This window comes from Podarcis filfolensis (genome assembly GCF_964270895.1).
Source record: "Podarcis filfolensis genome assembly, chromosome: 10".
Classification (NCBI taxonomy): Eukaryota; Metazoa; Chordata; class Lepidosauria; order Squamata; family Lacertidae; genus Podarcis; species Podarcis filfolensis.
Window position 1 is genome coordinate 72,102,764 of NC_139612.1, and position 20,041 is coordinate 72,122,804.

General features: G+C 50.0%; 1 protein-coding gene across 1 annotated transcript; it reads right to left on the minus strand.

Moving 5' to 3' along the window:
• Positions 1–775: 775 nt before the first annotated feature.
• On the minus strand, positions 776–18,094 carry ARSA (arylsulfatase A). The gene is made up of 9 exons (XM_083572960.1): positions 17,586–18,094; positions 14,155–14,604; positions 12,937–13,177; positions 10,639–10,857; positions 8,368–8,537; positions 5,588–5,712; positions 4,155–4,282; positions 2,845–2,947; positions 776–2,738 (listed from the first exon to the last, which is right to left on the minus strand). The coding sequence occupies exons 2-9, from the start codon at positions 14,379–14,381 to the stop codon at positions 2,425–2,427; spliced, it is 1,527 nt and encodes a 508-aa protein (XP_083429086.1). The 5' UTR covers positions 14,382–14,604; positions 17,586–18,094; the 3' UTR covers positions 776–2,424.
• Between the last annotated feature and the right edge of the window lie 1,947 nt (positions 18,095–20,041).

Below are 20,041 nucleotides of genomic sequence, written 5' to 3' on the forward strand. Positions count from 1 at the left end.
CAAGCAGAGAGATACTAAGAGTCCAGCCTTCCTCCAAATTAGTGCACCATTTGCTTCTCATGAGGAAGTTTGCTTTTAGTTTCCAGAAGATTTGCCTCTCCAGTCACCTGCAGGAAATATGGGAAACACCTTCCTGATTGATGTTGCTGTGGCAGACCCTGCCAGTGTCTCCAAGAGGTTGCAGGATACTTTCCTCAACATTGTATACCCGAAGGAGAGTCTCCACCCCCTTCGTTCAGCCCAGACACTGAGGTCCAGGTCTGAGGGTCTTCTGGTGGTTCCCTCCCTGTGAGAAGCAAGGTTACAGGGAACCAGGCAGAGGGCCTTCTTGGTGGTGGCACCCGCCCTGTGAAATGCCCTCCCATTAAATGTCAAAGGAATAAACAACTATGTGACATTTAGAAGACATCTTGAGACAGCCCTGTTTAGGGAAGCTTTTGATGACTGATGTTTTATCGTGTTTTTAATATTCTGTTGGGAGCCGCCCAGAGTGGCTGGGGAAACCCAGCCAGATGGGCGGGGTATAAGTAATAAATTATTATTATTCAAACCCATCAAACCTCCTTTGGGGTAGGTTCTCGGAATGGTGGATGTAGAAAGAATTTGCCCATGTGAAGTCCACCTGCTGGAAACTCTTACTCATATGGTTCTTAAATGTAAACTATATGCTGATCTCCGCCAGCAGTTTCTAGATCAACTCTGCACCCCCAAATGGAAACCAGAGTTGGAGGTCATACATTTTCTATTACTGGGGAATGATCAGGAGCTCACCAAATTAGCGGCTAAATATCTTTATTTGGTTTTTCATTGCAGACGTCTGATCTCCCTGGAGACCTAGAGATGCAACATTTGACTTTTCGCCTCTTTTCATTTGGCAAATGTTCTGTGACATTGGGGAAGTGCTCATTCTGTATTGATTTACTATGGATGTTTGTATGTGATGCCAATAAAAGGTTTGATGATGATGATGATGATGATTGCCCTGAGAATTGGGCCACAGAGCCTGCTTGGAGCTGCTCAGCTGCTGCCCCCAATCCAAAAACTGAGATGATCCATTTTGATGCCTGGTTCCTCCCCACTCCCCACCCCTGGTGAGGACCAGACCTTGTACATAGCTGGCTTTCCATGAGGTGAGGGCACATGGTGCCACCAGTTTGCTGATGCTGAACCTGTAAAGGTCTGGTCAATGCATGGATGGTTGACCACTTAGGAACCCCACGGGTTCCACGGAGGAAGAAAGGCAGGATGTTAACAAAGGAATATCTGGGCTTCTCAATTCATCCCAGGCTTCTCAAGTTCTTTATTATTGCATACATCAACCGTGTAAACAGCTTGGCTTCTTTTTGGGATGCGTTGTGGTTCTAGTGCTGCCTTCTAGTTTTCTTAAGATATGAGCCACCCCCTTGAAGTGGAAGGGCCGTCCGATGGGCTGAGAAAGGGTGCGACAGAGGGCATAGGGAAGGTGTAGGGAGAAGATAGTCCAATGTATGCTTCCGCAGTTAAGCCAAGCCCTACCAGGCTCTGCCTGAAGACTGGCGAATTCCAGTGAGCAGAGAGACATTTGTCACAGAGAACACAGAGCAAACCAGGCAACCTCTGGCTGGACGGAATTCATTCCTAAATGCAAGTCACCCAGAACACTGCCCTCGGGGGAGATGAGCGAGGCACGGTTGGAAGTTGATCCCACAAAGTCCTCCTCCAAGGAGAAAGAGGAAGATGATCAGTCATTGCGAACACTCGAAGTGGCAAGGTTTTACAGAGTATGTTGGCATGGGCAGAGGCAAAGCTGCCTGCTGCAACCACCTCTGAGACCATGTCTTGCTTTCGCACTGTTGGACCAGCCTCTCTGAGGATCCAGAGACATTTAAAGCAGGGGCAGGGGTAGGCAACCTAAGGCCCGTGGGCCGGATCTGGCCCAATCGCCTTCTCAATCCGGCCTGCTGACAGTCTGGGAATCAGCATGTTTTTACATGAGTAGAATGTGTCCTTTTATTTAAAATGCATCTCTGGGTTATTTGTGGGACATAGGAATTTGTTCATATTTTTTCCCAAAATATAGTCCGGCCCACCACATGGTCTGAGGGATGGTGGACTGGCCCATGGATGAAAAAGGTTGCTGACCCCTGTTTTAATAATAATAATTTTAATAATTTTAAAAGCACTGAGGTCCTGAGTGCAAATCCAGCATCTCTAGGCAGGGCTGGGGACTTCGCTTCCTTGAAACCCCAGGAAGCTGCTGCTGCCAGCAGTGTAAACAATACAGACCTAGTTGGGCCAGATGGTCTGACTCAGTATGGTTTCCTATGTCCCTAACATGTGGATTTCCCTCAATGAAAAGGGTGCTGAAAGCCCTCATTGGAGTTCGCAACTGTTCAGCTGTGCATGTACAGAGTACGGCGAGTGGAAGGAGTTATGCAAGGGAGGCTAAGAGGCCGACGCGCAGTTGCAGCACAAAGGCTTTGGGCTACACGAAGGAGAACAGCAGGGCTCCAGCGAAGGGTCGCTGCCCCTCGCAAGCTGACTCTCCCCAAACTCCATCTGTTGATCAAAAAGCGCCTTCTGAAAACAGAGCTCCTTGAGGGCAGACAGGACGTCGGGTCCCACAGGGCCGCCTCGAAGGAGGTTGTAATTTTCCGCAGGATCTGACTCCAGGTCAAAGAGCAGTGGGGGCTCGTGGCCCCTCAGGGGGGTCATCCCGTGGCAGTCCTGGTCGGGGGTCGTGTCGCTAAGGAAGGCTCCTGCAATGACACAAAAAGGAGACATGGCGCACCATTGCCGTCCCAGGTCAGGAAGGGGTTCAGGTGACCATAGGGAGCTCAAGGCAGGATCAAGCCCTGGGCTTACCTTGCGTGAAGAAGTGGGCTTTGTATTTTCCATAGCGGACTGCGAAGACGCCAAGCGACTGGCTGGGGTCTGGGGGGTAATAGAACATGGTCTGACGGGGACTCTGAAAGAGGAGCCAGAATGATATGCCTTGTGATATTTGGTTGAAAGGCAGCATATAAATTTAAGGAACAGCAATGTGGGGAGGGTAATATGCAAAGCATGAGATTTTCCACTTCATTGGCTGCCAACAGAGAAAACGTTGAGTGGGACGCCTTCAGCAACAGGTCTGCTTTGTGGGGTGTAATCCACTGGTGCAGTCAAATGCAACATTCCTTATTTCTCTAGAATGGGCACCAGCAGGGGGACATCTGGTCAGTGTAACTTCCTGTTCCACTGGTCTGGTGCATCCTCCCCCTGCATGTGACCAGGGAAATGGGCATGGCTCTGGCTGACTCCATAAAAGAGACGAGTCACGCAGCCATCTCTCTTTCTTGATTCTATACTGCTCTCCTGCTGCCATTTTTGTTCTCTTGATGCTGTTCTCTTAATGTATTTCGCTGTCTGCTGGCTCTCAGCCAGCAGCACATGGGCTTTGATCCTTACAAAGGATGTAAGCCACACTTTTCTCTGTATTTGTAACTGCTAGCTAAAGCCTGCCTTCGGGGATCATACCGTGAACTGAATGTGAGTAAACTTCTTGTTACTTTTAAAGAGAAACTCTTGTGTCCTTATTCTTTTAAGAAGGATAAAAGGGGACACCAGGAATAATCCAATCTGCTTAACTAAAGAGATTCAAATGAATCTGCAAACTAGCTTTATGCTCTGCTACATGACTCACTAGAGTGAGTGAAGGAAGGATAATATTTAATCAATATATCCTCTCCTACTATCCTTAACATTCCCACATGCTTAGCCTAACCTTACCTGGAAGCACAGAAGTATTTGCTCCAGCAGCAGCAGCTGGACATATCAAGGGCCCCATTACCTTCAGTAGTTTAGGGCCTCATCAAACCTAAATCCAGCACGCTTCTCAAACTAGGTAGCACAGTTGCTCTCCAGTGTCACCAAGCTCCCCGCAAGCACCATGCCCGCAGAGATTCGCTTGACGCCTTACGGTCCTGCAAATCGTGTCAGAGGGAACGTGGTGGAACTGCTGCAATCCCGGAAGACCAGTCTGCAGTGGCGCGAAGGAAGCAGGATGGAGTGCAGAGGGGTCAACGGACCACCCCGCTTCCCTGCCCCTACCTGCCCCCCACCCGGCAGCCCATTTCAATTCACGCTGACTGTGTCGGCCAATGCTGAGATGGAGAAACCAACTGGAAGCTCACCTTCTCACTTCCAAAGAGGATGGGGCTGAGGTTGTAGCCGTCCAGTGTGACATTGGGGAGAGGAGCCCCAGCCAAGGCTGCCACTGTAGGCAGGATGTCTAGGGTGCTGGCCAGCTCATGGGTCACACCTGAATGCAGAAACAGACAGGAAAAGAAGGGGCAGCGAAAGACAATGGTGGTATGGTACTTTAAATTTTGGCGTTGACTTGTTTTAGCCCACCCGGGGAAGGTATACCCCCTAGAAATCCATTAAAAATAGTATTAATTATAATACCCCCATGTAACCGACAGGCAAGCAATACACCCAGTTTCACCGCCAGCCAAAGCAACCCCTGTCCTTCCTGCTAGATTGTAAACACAACCTGCAAGGTCCAGGATGGGGAGGCAGTCCTTTAAAAAATATTTTTTTTAAAAAAAAACACACACCAGGTGCCCTGCCCCGATTTGGAAGACATGCGCTGTGGCATCCTCTGAACACAAGGCAGGAAGGGTAGCCAGGGCAGATGCAAGCAGTTGCATAGCAAGGTTAGGTGGTACCCGGTGTGGAAAATTTCTTGTCACCCCCTCCCCCCTGAAATCTAGTTGGACTCCCAAGAGACTGCGATCTACTCACAGTATAAAAAGACTGGCTGTGATCTACCCATTGTCATTGCCAGGAGTTGTTGAGGTTTTTTTAGGGGTAAAGGTAAAGGGACCCCTGACCGTCAGGTCCAGTCGTGGCCAATTCTGGGGTTGTGGCGCTCATCTTGCTTTACTGGCTGAGGGAGCCGGCGTACAGCTTCCGGGTCATGTGGCCAGCATGACTAAGCTGCTTCTGGCGAACCAGAGCAGCACACGGAAACACCGTTTACCTTCCCACTGGAGTGGTACCTATTTATCTACTTGCACTTTGATGTGCTTTCGAACTACTAGGTTGGCAGGAACAGGGACCGAGCAACGGGAGCTCACCCCGTCGCGGGGATTCGAACCGCCGACCTTCTGATCAGCAAGTCCTAGGCTCTGTGGTTTAACCCACAGCGCCACCCGCGTCCCTTTTTTTTAGGAGAGGGTTGGCCAAAGTTCTTGAGCTTCTTTTGGGGTTACAGGCTTTGGGTCCTGAGTTGAGGGAGGTTCTCCTTCTCTTCTTCCCTTCGCCCTTTGCTTGTTTGCTTGCCTGCCTCCCTGCCTCCTAAAGCAGCCAGGGAGCGCGGGGCTGTCAAAACGGGGGGGGGGGGGGGGAAGGCTGCCGGCAAAGTGGCCCAGATCCATCAATTCCCCTGACAGATTGCAGTAGGCGGGAATCGCAGGCATGCAGTGTGCTGAATGTCACCCCCCTCGGTAATGATACCCGGGGCGGCCCGCCCCATTGCCCCCACCTTGCTCCACCCCTGGATGCAGGACTGCACCTGCTCTAGCAGTTGCTGCAACCCTGAGGCTGCAAGGGCCGGACGTACCTGGGGCAATGCGGCCTGGCCAGTAGGCCACAGCAGGCTCCCTCACTCCACCCTCATACGTTGTGCCCTTGCCACACTTGAGGTGGCCAGAGCTGCCTCCTCGGGACATGCGCATAGTTTCAGGGCTGCAAGTGAGAGGAAATGAACATTAGGATGCAATATTCCCCCACCCCACCCCTTTTTCATTTAAAACATTTTCTAAATTATGTTTCGAAATATTCATTTAAGCAACCTTAAATCAATAACTTCCCTTTTCTTCTTTCCATGGTTCATTGTATGTATCTTAAAGGTAAAGGGACCCCTGACCATGAGGTCCAGTCGTGGCCGACTCTGGGGTTGCGGCGCTCATCTCGCTTTACTGGCCGAGGGAGCCGGCGTACAGCTTCCGGGTCATGTGGCCAGCATAGAATCATAGAATCATGGAGTTGGAAGAGACCACAAGGGCCATCGAGTCCAACCCCCTGCCAAGCAGGAAACACCATCAGAGCACTTCTGACATATGGTTGTCAAGTCTCTGCTTAAAGACCTCCAAAGAAGGAGACTCCACCACACTCCTTGGCAGCAAATTCCACTGTCGAACAGCTCTTACTGTCAGGAAGTTCTTCCTAATGTTTAGGTGGAATCTTCTTTCTTGTAGTTTGGATCCATTGCTCCGTGTCCGCTTCTCTGGAGCAGCAGAAAACAACCTTTCTCCCTCCTCTATGTGACATCCTTTTATATATTTGAACATGGCTATCATATCACCCCTTAACCTCCTCTTCTCCAGGCTAAACATGCCCAGCTCCCTTAGCCGTTCCTCATAAGGCATCGTTTCCAGGCCTTTGACCATTTTGGTTGCCCTCCTCTGGACACGTTCCAGTTTGTCAGTGTCCTTCTTGAACTGTGGTGCCCACAACTGGACACAGTACTCCAGGTGAGGTCTGACCAGAGCAGAATACAGTGGCACTATTACTTCCCTTGACCTAGATGCTATGCTCCTATTGATGCAGCCCAGAATTGCATTGGCTTTTTTAGCTGCCGCATCACACTGTTGGCTCATGTCAAGTTTGTGGTCAACCAAGACTCCTAGATCCTTTTCACATGTAGTGCTCTTAAGCCAGGTGTCACCCATCTTGTATTTGTGCCTCTCATTTTTTTTGCCCAAGTGCAATACTTTACATTTCTCCCTGTTAAAATTCATCTTGTTTGTTTTGGCCCAGTTCTCTAATCTGTCAAGGTCGTTTTGAAGTGTGATCCTGTCCTCTGGGGTGTTAGCCACCCCTCCCAGTTTGGTGTCATCTGCAAATTTGATCAGGATGCCCTTGAGTCCATCATCCAAGTCGTTGATAAAGATGTTGAATAAGACCGGGCCCAAGACAGAACCCTGTGGCACCCCACTAGTCACTCTTCTCCAGGATGAAGAGGAACCATTGATGAGCACCCTTTGGGTTCGGTCAGTCAGCCAGTTACAAATCCACTGAGTGGTAGCATAGTCAAGACCGCATTTTACCAGCTTCTTTACAAGACTATCATGGGGCGCCTTGTCAAACGCCTTGCTGAAATCAAGGTAGGCTACATCCACTGTGTTCCCTTCATCTACCATAACTAAGCCGCTTCTGGCGAACCAGAACAGCACACAGAAACGCTGTTTACCTTCCCGCCGGAGTGGTTCCTATTTATCTACTTGCACTTTGATGTGCTTTTGAACTGCTAGGTTGGCAGGAGCAGGGACTGAGCAACAGGAGCTCACCCCGTCGCAGGGATTCAAACCACTGACATTCTGATCGGCAAGCCCTAGGCTCTGTGGTTTAACCCACAGCACTACCCGTGTCCTTTTACATACCTTACATCTCTACATATTTTACATGAACTAAACCATTCAGTAATCAATTGCTACATCCATCAAATCTTATTTGCGCTGTCGAATTTATCTTACTGCTACCAGCGTTTTCAAATGAACACAATTTTCACCCATATATTCAGTAAACATTTTCCAGTCTTCTTTAAACGTGCATTTTTCTTGTTTTCTTATTCTATATGTTAGATATATTCCATCAGTTTAAGTTAACATTCTTCTTTGGTTGGGACCTCGCTCCTTTTCCATTAAAACATCCCCTTTATAACAAACGTGGTGCAGATCACTTGTGTCTTACGCAGGGATTAATGTCCCAGTGTATAAAGCCAAAATCGCATATGGTCAAAACAACGCCTTGGAAGTGCCTCTGTGCGATCATCTTTACCTTCCAGAGCCGGCATGCCAAAAGGGTCTTAACCCCTCACCACAAATGGGAAAGAGAGCTTTCAAACACTGAGTTTACTTACTGGTCTCTGGGAGGCTCTTGCAAGATCTTGCATGGCCATCGCAAGATCTCATGAGAGCCTCCCAGAGCCCAGTAAGGAAGTCTGGGAGTTTAAATGTTCCTTCCACACTGGGGAAGCCCTGCGCAAAAAGAGCTTTTAAGCTCTCTGCCTTCCATGTGTTTAATTTGTGCAATGTCAACCGCATACAGTTGAACTTGCATGTGTCCAGTGCACATAAGTTGCCTGGAACTCAAAGCTTCCCAAATTCTGCAGCCATATCTTATGGCCAGATGGAGCAATCTGCCTTCAAGGAGCTGAGGAGCTCGGCCGTAGTCAAAAAGTATATATGGCAGCAGAACTAGTCTGCAATGTCAGCAATTCACTGTCCGTCCTAATCAAATCCACCACAGTCTTTGCCAATCTTTCCTGCTTCCTGAGCAAAAAAAAATGTTGAGACCCAGTTCTGGGTTAGATATATTGGAGATGAGAAGCAGCCTCACCCGTTGTCGGAGGTGAAGAACACCAGGGAGTTTTCGGCTATCCCGCCGTCCTGCAGCGCTTGCAAAATGTGCCCCACAGATCCATCAAACTCAAGGAGGGCGTCTCCGAAAGGGCCCCTGGGCGAGCGGCCTGCGTATTCTTGGCTCCCAAACTGGGGATAATGCGTGTGCTGTGGATGAGCAGAGAACAAGGCACTTGTCAGTGTTCCTAACTTCAGCAGAATAGTTTCACCAGGAAACCTCGGAAGAGCCTTGCTGGTTCCAGTGACCAAGGTGGCCCAGCAAGACGCCTCTGGGGAGCTTGCAAGGACGATGCGGGAGGGAATAGCTCTCTCCCCCTTTAGACATCCTGGCTCATTGCAGTTGATAGAGCAGATGCTATGAAATTAAAACTATGTGTACCACCATGCTCCACCCCCACCCCCAGCTTAATTTGTCCAAAAGTTGATCTCTACCATTCCCATTTTCCTGGCTGGGGCTTCTCTGTGGTGGCTCCCTTGTTATATACAGTGGTACCTCAAGTTACAAATGCCTCAGGTTACAAATGCTTCATGTTAGAAACTCTGCTAACCTGGAAGAGGTACCTCGAGTTGAGAACTTTGCCCCAGGATGAGAACGGAAATCGTGTGCCGGTGGTGCAACGGCAGCAAGAGGCCCCATTAGCAAAAGCACGCCTCTGGCTAAGAACAGTTTTAGGTTAAGAACGGACCTCCGGAACGAATTACCGGTAAGTTCGTAACTAGAGGTACCACTGTATAAGTCTTTCCATCTGGAGATATGCCCCCCCCCTCATGACTTCTAGGAGACAACTTAAAGAAACACATTTTCTCACAGGCTTTTGAACTGATTATAAGGCTGCTGCAGCATTACTAACTGGATTAATCGCCTTGTTGCAGTGTTTTAATGGTGTTTTAACTTCATTATTTTGTTTTGTTCCCACTAAACACCAGGAAGAACTTTCTGACAACACAAGTCATACACAGTAGCAGAACAGACCATCTACAATAGCAGATGATGGACTTTCCTTCCTTGGAGGGTTTTAAGCAGAGGTCGGACGGCCATCTACCATGTATGTTTTCGTTAAGAGTCCGGCATTGTGTGGGGTTAGGCTAGAGGACCCTCAGAGTCCCTTCCAACTCTTACAATTCTTTGTTAAAGACAGGGGCAGCCCAGCAGTGCTCTTAACTGCCTGCACCTGGTGGTCAGAAACATGCAGCATTTTATATTTATAAAATCATCATTTGGCAGCAGAAGAGCCCTGAGGTTTTGAGAAGGGTCTGGACCATCAAAAATGTGCATACATGCGATTATTTTGCAGGACGCATTTCATCAACCAAGGGTGGGGCTAAGCATGATACGGGGAACTCTGACTATTCTTTTAAAGCACACAACCCTTTTTCAAAATCCGCTCCAGACAAGAGACTTGCAGCAGTTCTGCTCTGTGTGAAGAAACACCTGCTGTAGTTATCTCCCGCTTGGACTACTGCAATGCTCTCTATGTGGGGCTACCTTTGAAGGTGATACAGAAACTACAACTAATCCAGAATGCAGCAGCCAGACTGGTGACTGGGAGTGGCTGCTGAGACCATATAACACCGGTCCTGAAAGACCTACATTGGCTCCCAGTACGTTTCCGAGCACAATTCAAAGTTCTGGTGCTTTAAAGCCCTAAATGGCCTCGGTCCAGTATACCTGAAGGAGTGTCTCCACCCCCATCATTCAGCCCGCACACTGAGGTCCAGTGCCAAGGGCCTTCTGGAGGTTCCCTCCCTGTGAGGTGAGGTTACAGGGAACCAGGCAGAGGGCCTTCTCGGCGGTGGCACCCGCCCTGGGGAACACCCTCCCATCAGATGTCAAGGAAATAAACAACTATCTGACTTTTAGAAGACATCTGAAGGCAGCCCTGTTTAGGGAAGGTTTTAATGTTTGAAGTTTTATTGTGCTTTTAATATTCTGTTGGGTGCCGCCCAGAGTGGCTGGAGAAACCCAGACAGATGGGCAGGGTATAAATAATAAATCATTATTAATAATAATATTAGCTTCAGAGGGGAGCGGGGTGCATCAAAATCCCCATCAACAAGAGAGGTGGAAGACCATGCGGCCGCTCATTCTTGCCTGTGTGGCATACAAGTGCGTCTCACACAGCCGCAGGCAGCGCTGGAGCTCTGCTGGACTCCAGAGAACAGGCTCCAGCCCATCCAAAGGACAGGAATAAAACTTAACTGCCTGGGTTCTTTGCCCCAAGCCTGCACAAAGAGCTCTGGAACTTACATGGGAGGCATAATATAGCAGGAAGGGCTGCCTGCGCCGTGCACAAGCAACTATGAAGTCTCGGGCAAAGGCGTTGTAGAGAGGCTGCAAGAGTGGGAAGGACACAGGTTGCTGTATGATGCTCTGGTTCCAGAACAGGGGGACGGGAACCACTCCCTGCTTGCAGGTCCCAAAGCAGGGCGTATCTGGGGGGAAGCAGGTGAGGTTCTGGCAGGGGCCCTGCAGCAGGACAAGAAAGGAGAAAGGCGGTGTTATCACAGGAGAGAGGAGCAGTCAGAGCATGCCAGAGGCACAGAATGCACACAAAACCACAGGCGCTCATTGCCTTAGAAGCCCATTTAAGGGCTTCCACTCATTGTTCTAGCTCCAACAGCACCACTCCCATATGGGCGATGATGAAGTTTAACCTTAATATCTCTCTCTCTCTCTCTCTCTCTCTCTCTCTCTCTCTCACACACACACACACGGCCGGATTTAGGTTTGATGAGGCCCTAAGCTACTGAAGGTAATGGGGCCCTTGATATGTCCAGCTGTCCTTTGTCAACAACAAATGGTCACTGCTTTGTGTGTTGAATGTATGCTATATGGTAATTGATGGACCACATAGGTATTTCAAGCCATTTGCACATGTTGGCATGCAACTAGTCCATGCAGAATGTAGGCACCCTATATACAGAAATATACCTGAAGGAGCGTCTCCACCCCATCGTTCAGCCCGGACACTGAGATACAGTGCTGAGGGCCTTCTGGTGCATCCCTCATTGCAAGAAGTGAGGTTACAGGGAACCAGGCAGCGGGCCTTCTCAGTGGTGGCGCCCGCCCTGTGGAACACCCTCCCATCAGATGTCAAGGAAATAAGCAGCTATCCTATTTTTAAAAGACATCTGAAGGCAGCCCTGTTTAGGGACGTTTTTAATATTTAATGCTGTATTGTTTTTAACACTCGATTGGGAGCCGCCCAGAGTGGCTGGGGAAACTCAGCCAGATGGGCGGGGTATAAATAATAAATTATTATAATATTATTATTATTATAGAAAGGAACAAACTAGTGATATTTTAGGGAGCAGGCTAGCAGGCCGGGCCCATGACTTACATCATAGGAGCCTACACAACACAAAACACTGTTGCTGTATGTAGGTTTTATTTTATTGGTTATTTAGCTTATATTTTTGAAATGTACATCCAGGTTTTTTTCCTTTATTTTTTTTTGGGGGGGTGCCCAAGAGAGTGTGCCTCTAAGCTAGAGCTTGTTTAGCTTATACGTAAATCTGGCACTGCTCTCTCTCACACACAATTCATCAACATTTCACAGCGAAGAACTTATCAAGAGCCTTGCCAGAGCAGACCAAATGCCCATCCAGACCAGCAGCCCGTTCCCAAGAGGGGCAACTACACAGATGCTCCCAGGAAACCCCCAAATTCCAGGCCCAAAGGCAACAGCCTTCTCTTGCTGCCGCTTCCCAGTAAATAGGGCTCAGGGCCATATTCTGAAATGTAATGTTTAAAGTTCATTGCATTGTTAATTTAATGCTTAAAGATCCCTGCATTGCAGGGGGTTGGACTGCGTCCCTTCCAACTCTACAGTTCTGTGATTCGTTTGTGAGAAGCATTTTCCAAATAATTAAGTGATATTGTATTGCCAATATAATATCAATGTAAAGGTAAAAGGTAAAGGGACTCCTGACCATTAGGTCCAGTCATGGCCGACTCTGGGGTTGCGGTGCTCATCTCGCTTTACTGGCCGAGGCTACAGCTTCCAGGTCATGTGGCCAGCATGACTAAGCCACTTCTGGCGAACCAGAGCAGTGCACGGAAACGCCATTTACCTTCCCGCTGGAGCGGTACCTATTTATCTACTTGCACTTTGACGTGCTTTCGAACTGCTAGGTTGGCAGGAGCATGGACCGAGCAATGGGAGCTCACCCCGTTGCGGGGATTCGAACCGCCGACCTTCTGATCGGCAAGTCCTAGGCTCTGTGGTTTAACCCACAGCACCACCCATGTCCCAAGGTAGTCAGGCTCAAATCCGAACCTGCTGAATTCAGTGCTTTTCTTTTTTTATATAAAAAACGAACAAACCACCAAATTCACAGTGAATGCTGTAACTGTGGGGGGAAACCTCGCATTTCCCCAAGCAGATCTGAGTTAGACCCTCTCATTAAAACTGCTTCAACTGCAGCCTAAAGCACAGCACAAGGGTCTCCTAGCCCAGCTCTCCTCCTTTCCTGCAGCGACTCCAAGCCTTCCCCCTTCTGAGCCTGCGCTGCTCCCTGCTTTGCCCACCGGGCCGCATCTCACCTGGTCATGTGAGTAGGGCACCCCCAGGAATTGGTCGAACCCTTGGTGCATGGGCAGGAACGTCCCATTCGGTCCGAGGCCCAGGTGCCACTTGCCTATCATAGCGGTGGCATAGCCTCGCCCCTTCAGCAGCTCCGCCAGAGTCACCTCGGCCAAGGGGAGGCCTCCTCGGGAGCCAGGGTAGAACACGCCGGGGTAAATGCCGGAGCGGGTCTGGTAGCGACCCGTCAGCAGGGCTGCCCTGGAGGGGTGAGAGCAAGTAGGAAAGACACTAGACTTCCGGGACAACGGCCAGGCAGTCACCTAGCTCCAGCCAAACCCCACCCACTCCAAAAGGAACATGCAGTCACCTGCCCACTCAAGGAAAGGTGCCCCAGGCAGCGCCAGATTTAGGGAAATGTGGACAGTCCCCCCCCCCACTGGGCGCTGAGCAGAGCGGGTGCAGAATAATACTGTATTAGCCTGAATATAAGCCTCACTCCAATTCCGACCGTGAAAAGTTAAACTGCAGCTTAAATTTGCGACCTTACAAAAATGGGTTTTTGCGATATCACTGCTGAAACAGACGTACAGTAAAAAGGAACAAAACATGTTTTCTTGCCAATTTGCAAGCTTCAGACTGTTGCCATTTATGAGTGTGAGTGCCTGTGGAATTGTGGCCACTGAATAGTGATTTGTGATTTTAGCGGTTGTATGGAAACTTTTGCGGGCTTGCAAGCTCAAAGGCTTCAATTGGCTCAGAGTTACAATTCTACCCAATGCAGCGATTTTCAGCCTGTAACCCAATTTTAAGGGAGCAGCTTATATTTGGGCATTGTCTTTTCTCTCTCTCTTCCCCACCCTAAATTTTAAAGGTGTGGCTTAGTTGCGGGTGCGGCTTATATCCCACCCAATACGGTAAGAATAATACTCAATAATAATGACTCAAGGTTGGAAGGGGTGCCCAATTTTGTCCTTGCTCAGGGTGCCATATTACCAAAGTCCACCCCTGCCCAAGGACTGAGGGAAGGGAGCGATAGAACATGCAAGGACCAGTCATCGTGTGTGTACTGGTGTCCAGAACATTTTACGGTTAGCATAGTCTGTATAACTGCATATCTGTGGTGTTGGGAGAAGGGACTGACTCCGGGAAAGATGACTGTCCCCTTTGGTGTGACTTATGTCACATTAACTAACTCCCAACAATTGAGCAAGAAAGGGAGATGGGGATTGGCGTACCGGGAGGGGCTGCAGACAGGACTGCTGCTATAGAAGTCGGTGAACCGTAGGCCGGCGGCCGCCATCTTGTCCAGGTTGGGTGTCGAGGAGGTGGGATGCCCATAGCTGCCGAGATCTCCAAAGCCCAGGTCATCAGCGAAAATGAGGACAATGTTGGGGGGCTGCCTGGCGGAACTCAGCGGAGCCAGGGCCACCAGGCACAGAAGCACAAGTCCTAGAGAAGGCATGGCTAATGAAGGCGTGTTCCCAAAGACCGTCCCCAGATGCTGCCCAGGTACTTAATGCCAAGGTTGGTGCCTGTTGGCCTATAGTCAGAAGAAACTTTGCTGGAGTGACTACAGAGACAGGGCAGGAACCAAACGTTCTAGCCTCCCCAGCTCAAAACAACCATTGCCTCTTCTGTATAGTTAAAGCTATGGTTTTCCCAGTAGTGATGTATGGAAGTGAGAGCTGGACCATAAAGAAGGCTGATCGCCGAAGAATGGATGCTTTTGAATTCTGGTGCTGGAGGAGACTCTTGGGAGTCCCATGGACTGCAAGAAGATCAAACCTATCCATTCTTAAGGAAATCAGCCCTGAGTGCTCACTGGAAGGACAGATCCTGAAGCTGAGGCTCCAAGACTTTGGCCACCTCATGAGAAGAGAAGACTCCCTGGAAAAGACCCTGATGTTGGGAAAGATGGAAGGCAAAAGGAGAAGGGAATGACAGAGGACAAGATGGTTGGATAGTGTTCTCGAAGCTACCAGCATGAGTTTGACCAAACTGCGGGAGGCAGTGGAAGACAGGAGTGCCTGGCATGCTCTGGTCCAGGGGGTCACAAAGAGTCAGACACGACTAAACGATTAAACGACAACAGCAGCAGGTTAGCAGCCCACATGAGGACACCTTTTCTCACCTTCTTGCTAAGTTCCCATGGGGTTAGGGCGTTTGCGAAATCTAAGTACACTGTGCTCATCAGCAAAACCCACACAACTGATTTTTTACATTCTCAAAGAACTCTAAAAGCTTAGGGCTCATCCACACCCAAGGCTGGATTTAGGTTTGATGAGGCCTTAAGCCAGGCACCCCCAAACTCGGCCCTCCAGATGTTTTGGGACTACAGTCCCCATCATCCCTGACCACTGGTCGTGTTAGCTAGGGATGATGGGAGTTGTAGTCCCAAAACAGCTGGAAGGCCGAGTTTGGGGATGCCTGCCTAAGCTACTGAAGGTAATGGGGCCCTTTATATGTTGAGCTGTCCTTTGTCAACAACTATTTGTCGCTGTTTCCTGTGCTGAATATATGCTATAAAGGTAATTTGTGGACCTAATAGCCAGAGAGTTCCAGAAAGACATCTACTTCTGCTTCATTGACTATGCAAAAGCCTTTGACTGTGTTGACCACAGCAAACTATGGCAAGTTCTTAAAGAAATGCAAGTGCCTGATCACCTCATCTGTCTCCTGAGAAATCTCTATGTGGGACAAGAAGCTACAGTTAGAACTGGATATGGAACAACTGATTGGTTCAAAATTGGGAAAGGAGTACGACAAGGCTGTATATTGTCTCCCTGGTTATTTAACTTATATGCAGAATTCATCATGCGAAAGGCTGGGCTGGATGAATCCCTAGCCGGAATTAAGATTGCTGGAAGAAATATCAACAACCTCAGATATGCAGATGACACAACCTTGATGGCAGAAAGTGAGGAGGAATTAAAGCACCTTTTATTGAGGGTAAAAGAGGAGAGCGCAAAATATGGTCTGAAGCTCAACATCAAAAAAACGAAGATCATGGCCACTGGTCCCATCACCTCCTGGCAAATAGAAGGAGAAGAAATGGAGGCAGTGAGAGATTTTACTTTCTTGGGCTCCATGATCACTGCAGATGGTGACAGCAGCCACGAAATTAAGAGACGCCTGCTTCTTGGGAGGAAAGCAATGACCAACCTAGACAGCATCTTAAAAAGTAGAGACATCACCTTGCCAACAAAGGTCCGTATAGTAAAAGCTATGGTTTTCCCAGTAGTGATGTATGGAAGTGAGAGCTGGACCATAAAGAAGGCTGATTGTCGAAGAATTTATGCTTTTGAATTATGGTGCTGGAGGAGACTCTTGAGAGTCCCATGGACTGCAAGAAGATCAAACCTATCCATTCTGAAGGAAATCAGCCCTGAGTGCTCACTGGAAGGACAGATCGTGAAGCTGAGGCTCCAATACTTTGGCCACCTCATGAGAAGAGAAGACTCCCTGGAAAAGACCCTGATGTTGGGAAAGATGGAGGGCACAAGGAGAAGGGGATGACAGAGGACGAGATGGTTGGATAGTGTCTTCGAAGCTACAAACATGAGTCTGACTAAACTGCGGGAGGCAGTGGAAGACAGAAGTGCCTGGCGTGCTCTGGTCCATGGGGTCACGAAGAGTCGGACACGACTAAACGACTAAACAACAAAATAGCTATGTAAAGCCATTTTATTTGTTTTTTATCTTATATTTTGGAAATGTACATGCAGTTTATTTTTCCTTTAATTTTTTTGCGGCCCCCAAGAGAGTGGGGCCCTAAGAAATAGTTTGTTTAGCTTATTCGTAAATCCGGCCCTGATCCACACCAACCTTTGTTCCACAGTTCCCTGTCTGAGCGCATATATATTTTTTCGCTTCTTCAGAAGCTCACCTCCGTCTAGTCCAGTGGGGTCCCCCCTCAGCCTCTGCATCTTAGGCCAGCTTCTAAGGCAGAGCACCTAAATCGATCTTCCCGAGAAGCACCTGCAAAAGCTCCTCTTCGTCCCCCACCACAAAGCCCACACCCGCCCAGAGCAACACTCACCCAACCTCAGAAATGCTCCAAGAATATGCCTGGAGGGGGGCAGGAGAACGTCCCTGGCGTTGTTTTGAGGCATAAGGAGGCGCAGAGTCCGGCCGCTGACTTCACGGGGCACGTCCACACTTTCACTTCCCCAGTGCTTCAAAAAGGTCATGGAAAAGCATTAAAAATGCTCAGTTGCCTGAGGTTCTGCCCACCCCACCCCCGGCAAGCAGAAGCCCGCCCCACTCAACAAAAGAAGCGCAACAATTTGGGGGCGATCGCCGCCCTCCTCCCTAACAAAAAACCTGTCTCCGCCTGTGCACTTTCCCCGGCAAACGTCACTGTGTCTTCCCCGGATTGGGTTTCGCTCCGAATTCGCTCTAGGCACCAGCAGAAGTGTGGCCACTCTCGAGCCCCGCCCGGGCATCTATCTCCCCCGTTTGCAGAACTGGGGGGAATCCGGGGCGCGAGAGCGCAAAGGGCGCGCGAAGGGGCATCGCGGTGCCAGCTGTGCCCGCAGAGAGAGGTCGCCCGCCCGCCCGCCCGCCTGCCCCTTTCCCACGACCCGGCGAGGCTGCCCAGACCGGGTGCAGCCCCGCCATGATCCGCCCGACCCTCCACCTTCCCTCCCATCGCGGGGAGACCCACCGGGTTGAGCGACAGCGGCGGCGACAGCTGCTCTTGCGCGCGCGCCCGAGATCCCTTGGCGCGGGGCAGGCTGGGAATTGCTGTCCCCGAGAGTTGGTGAGTCTACTGAAGGGCGGTGCCCTGGAACGGATCCCAGAAGCGGTCCCGAGCAGGATCCGCTCCTAGCGCCTGCGTCGCCGCCACCTCCCGCTTAGCTTCGCCCTTGCGCCTCCTCCGCTTGGAAGGGGTCCCCCAGCAGCCAGGGTCATCTAGTCCGACCCTTTGCAGTGCAGGAATCTCCACTGAGATGATTCGTTCTTCCTATTAACCCCCCTCCCTCCCTAAGGAGATCCCGTAAAGTGCAACACAGATCAATGGGGCTGGCTGCATCTCAGGCAGACTGTATCGCATTCTGTGTATGCTCAGGGGTCTCCAGTATCGCTCCCATGCTCCATGCCTTTTAAACATGCCCAGAATCTGATGCTCTGCCTTCCTCGCTTCCGTGCTCACCCCGTCTGCCCTGCCTCTCTTCCTCTGGATCTCAGCTGTGTGTGCGCAACGCGCGTGCAAAGCAGCGTCACTGGGCCCGGGGCTGCGCTGCGGGTGGAAGGCATGGGATGATGCGACATCGCGGGCGCAAGACAGCATCTTCCGGGAAAGCTCTCTGCAAAAAGCGCGGCGCAGCTTTCTGTCTGAAGCCGACAGCTCTGGATCAGGGCTGCCGCGCGAACCTTTTGCGAGAGATTTTGGGCAGCGGAGATGCGAGGAGGGAGCCGGCCCTTGCCTTCTTGCCGAGCAAGGGCTTTGCTCTAGAGAAGGGTGGCCACTCAGGCGCAAAAAAATTCTCCTTGGCCGTGGCAGAAGCCGTGAAATAGAGAACAGAGGCATGGCGGGTTGGGGGAGGCAGAAGGGAGAGAGAGACTTGAGAAACAGGCTGGGCGGGGGGGGGGGGGGAGGGAGAGAAAAGAAAGAAAGAAAGAAAGAAAGAAAGAAAGAAAGAAAGAAAGAAAGAAAGGGAGAGGTCTAGATGGGGCCTGTGCCATCTGCAGGCAAAGGCCAGTAGTGGGCATGGTGGGAAAGTCAGAGGGCACGACATGGGCAGCAAGCAGAGGCCTCGATGTTCGAGGGTGCCCCTTGCATGCCCAGCCTTGCTCACAGCTGGCAAGGGCCTCCCATCGTCTTGCCACAAAGATGCCCTCCTCCCGGATCTGGCAGTGCCGGCTTGAAGATGGGTCTCACCCACCACTTGGGCACAAATGGCACAGGGCGGCATTTCCAGGAGTCGGCATGGTGCCCAGCCAGAAGGGAGGAGCGGAGGAGGCACCGGGCCAGACAGAACCCCAGCGACAGACGGCACTGGGGGGGGGGGCAGACGGTTAATTGCAGGCCTGCTTCATTTGTACTCAATTAACAGACTGGAGAGCTGGTGCCAAGGAAATGCCAGGAACAGGGACCCAGAGGCGGGGGGGGGGGGGAGGTGAGAGGAAGGGGGGGCACGGAGGGAGGGAGAGAGAGAAAAATCACCCAACATTAGCACCCAAAGTGTGGTTGAGTCCACCGAACACATTCTCTTGACTTGCCCTTCTTATGCAGAGCTTAGACAAAATTTTATAGACCCACACCTATGTCAATTTAGCTTCCTACCCGGAGAAAACCAGGTTTTACACTTGCTGAATAATGTCACTAGAGCTATACCTTCCTTGGTGGCCAAATTTCTTTTTTCAGCTTTTAAGCGTCGCAAGACTATAATTGACTGTATTGATATGGGGCTATCTGTTTAGCCCATTTTAGTGTTGGCTAAGTTCTAAAATCTTCCTGGATGTTTTAACTGTGTATTGACAAATGTACTTTTTTCTGACTGACGGTCGAATAAAAGGTTGATGATGATGATTAGCACCCAAAGGGAGCAAGCATGGCGACTAGCCAGGGTTAGATTTGGGGCGAGGAGCAATACATTTAACAATGTAAAATATCTTCATCCAATTAAAAAGAAAAACTCTGGATACTGAAGCCCCTGAGGGTTTAACCCTCTCTCACCGCAGCCATGCTCTTATGCAGAAGGCACTGTCACAAAAAGTGATGCTGACCCCCCCCTCCTTGCATGGCTGTTTTCTTCTTTCTTTTTTAAAAAAGGCTTATTAGATAAAAGACCGGAAGCTTTTTTGCTAGGTCTAATGGGAAGAGAGATTAAAATAAAAGATCAGAATTTGTTTATGTATGCCAAAACCGCCGCAAGAACCCTAAAGATAAAGGGACCCTTGACCATTAGGTCCAGTCGTGGCCGACTCGGGTTGCAGCGCTCATCTCGCTTTATTGGCCGAGGTAGCCGGTGTACAGCTTCCGGGTCATGTGGCCAGCAGGACTAAGCCGCTTCTGGCGAACCAGAGCAGTGCATGGAAACGCCGTTTACCTTCCCACCAGAGCAGTACCTATTTATCTACTTGCACTTTGACGTGCTTTCAAACTGCTAGGTTGGC

Coding starts and splice junctions, on each gene's coding strand:
- ARSA (XM_083572960.1), bottom strand. CDS start 14,381: ATGCCTTCTCTAGGACTTGTGCTTCTGTGCCTGGTGGCCCTGGCTCCG. Junction 13,178..14,154: donor CCTGTCTGCAGCCCCTCCCG/GTACGCCAATCC, acceptor TCACCCCTCCAG/GGCAGCCCTGCTGACGGGTC. Junction 10,858..12,936: donor TGCCCTACTCACATGACCAG/GTGAGATGCGGC, acceptor GTCCTGCTGCAG/GGCCCCTGCCAGAACCTCAC.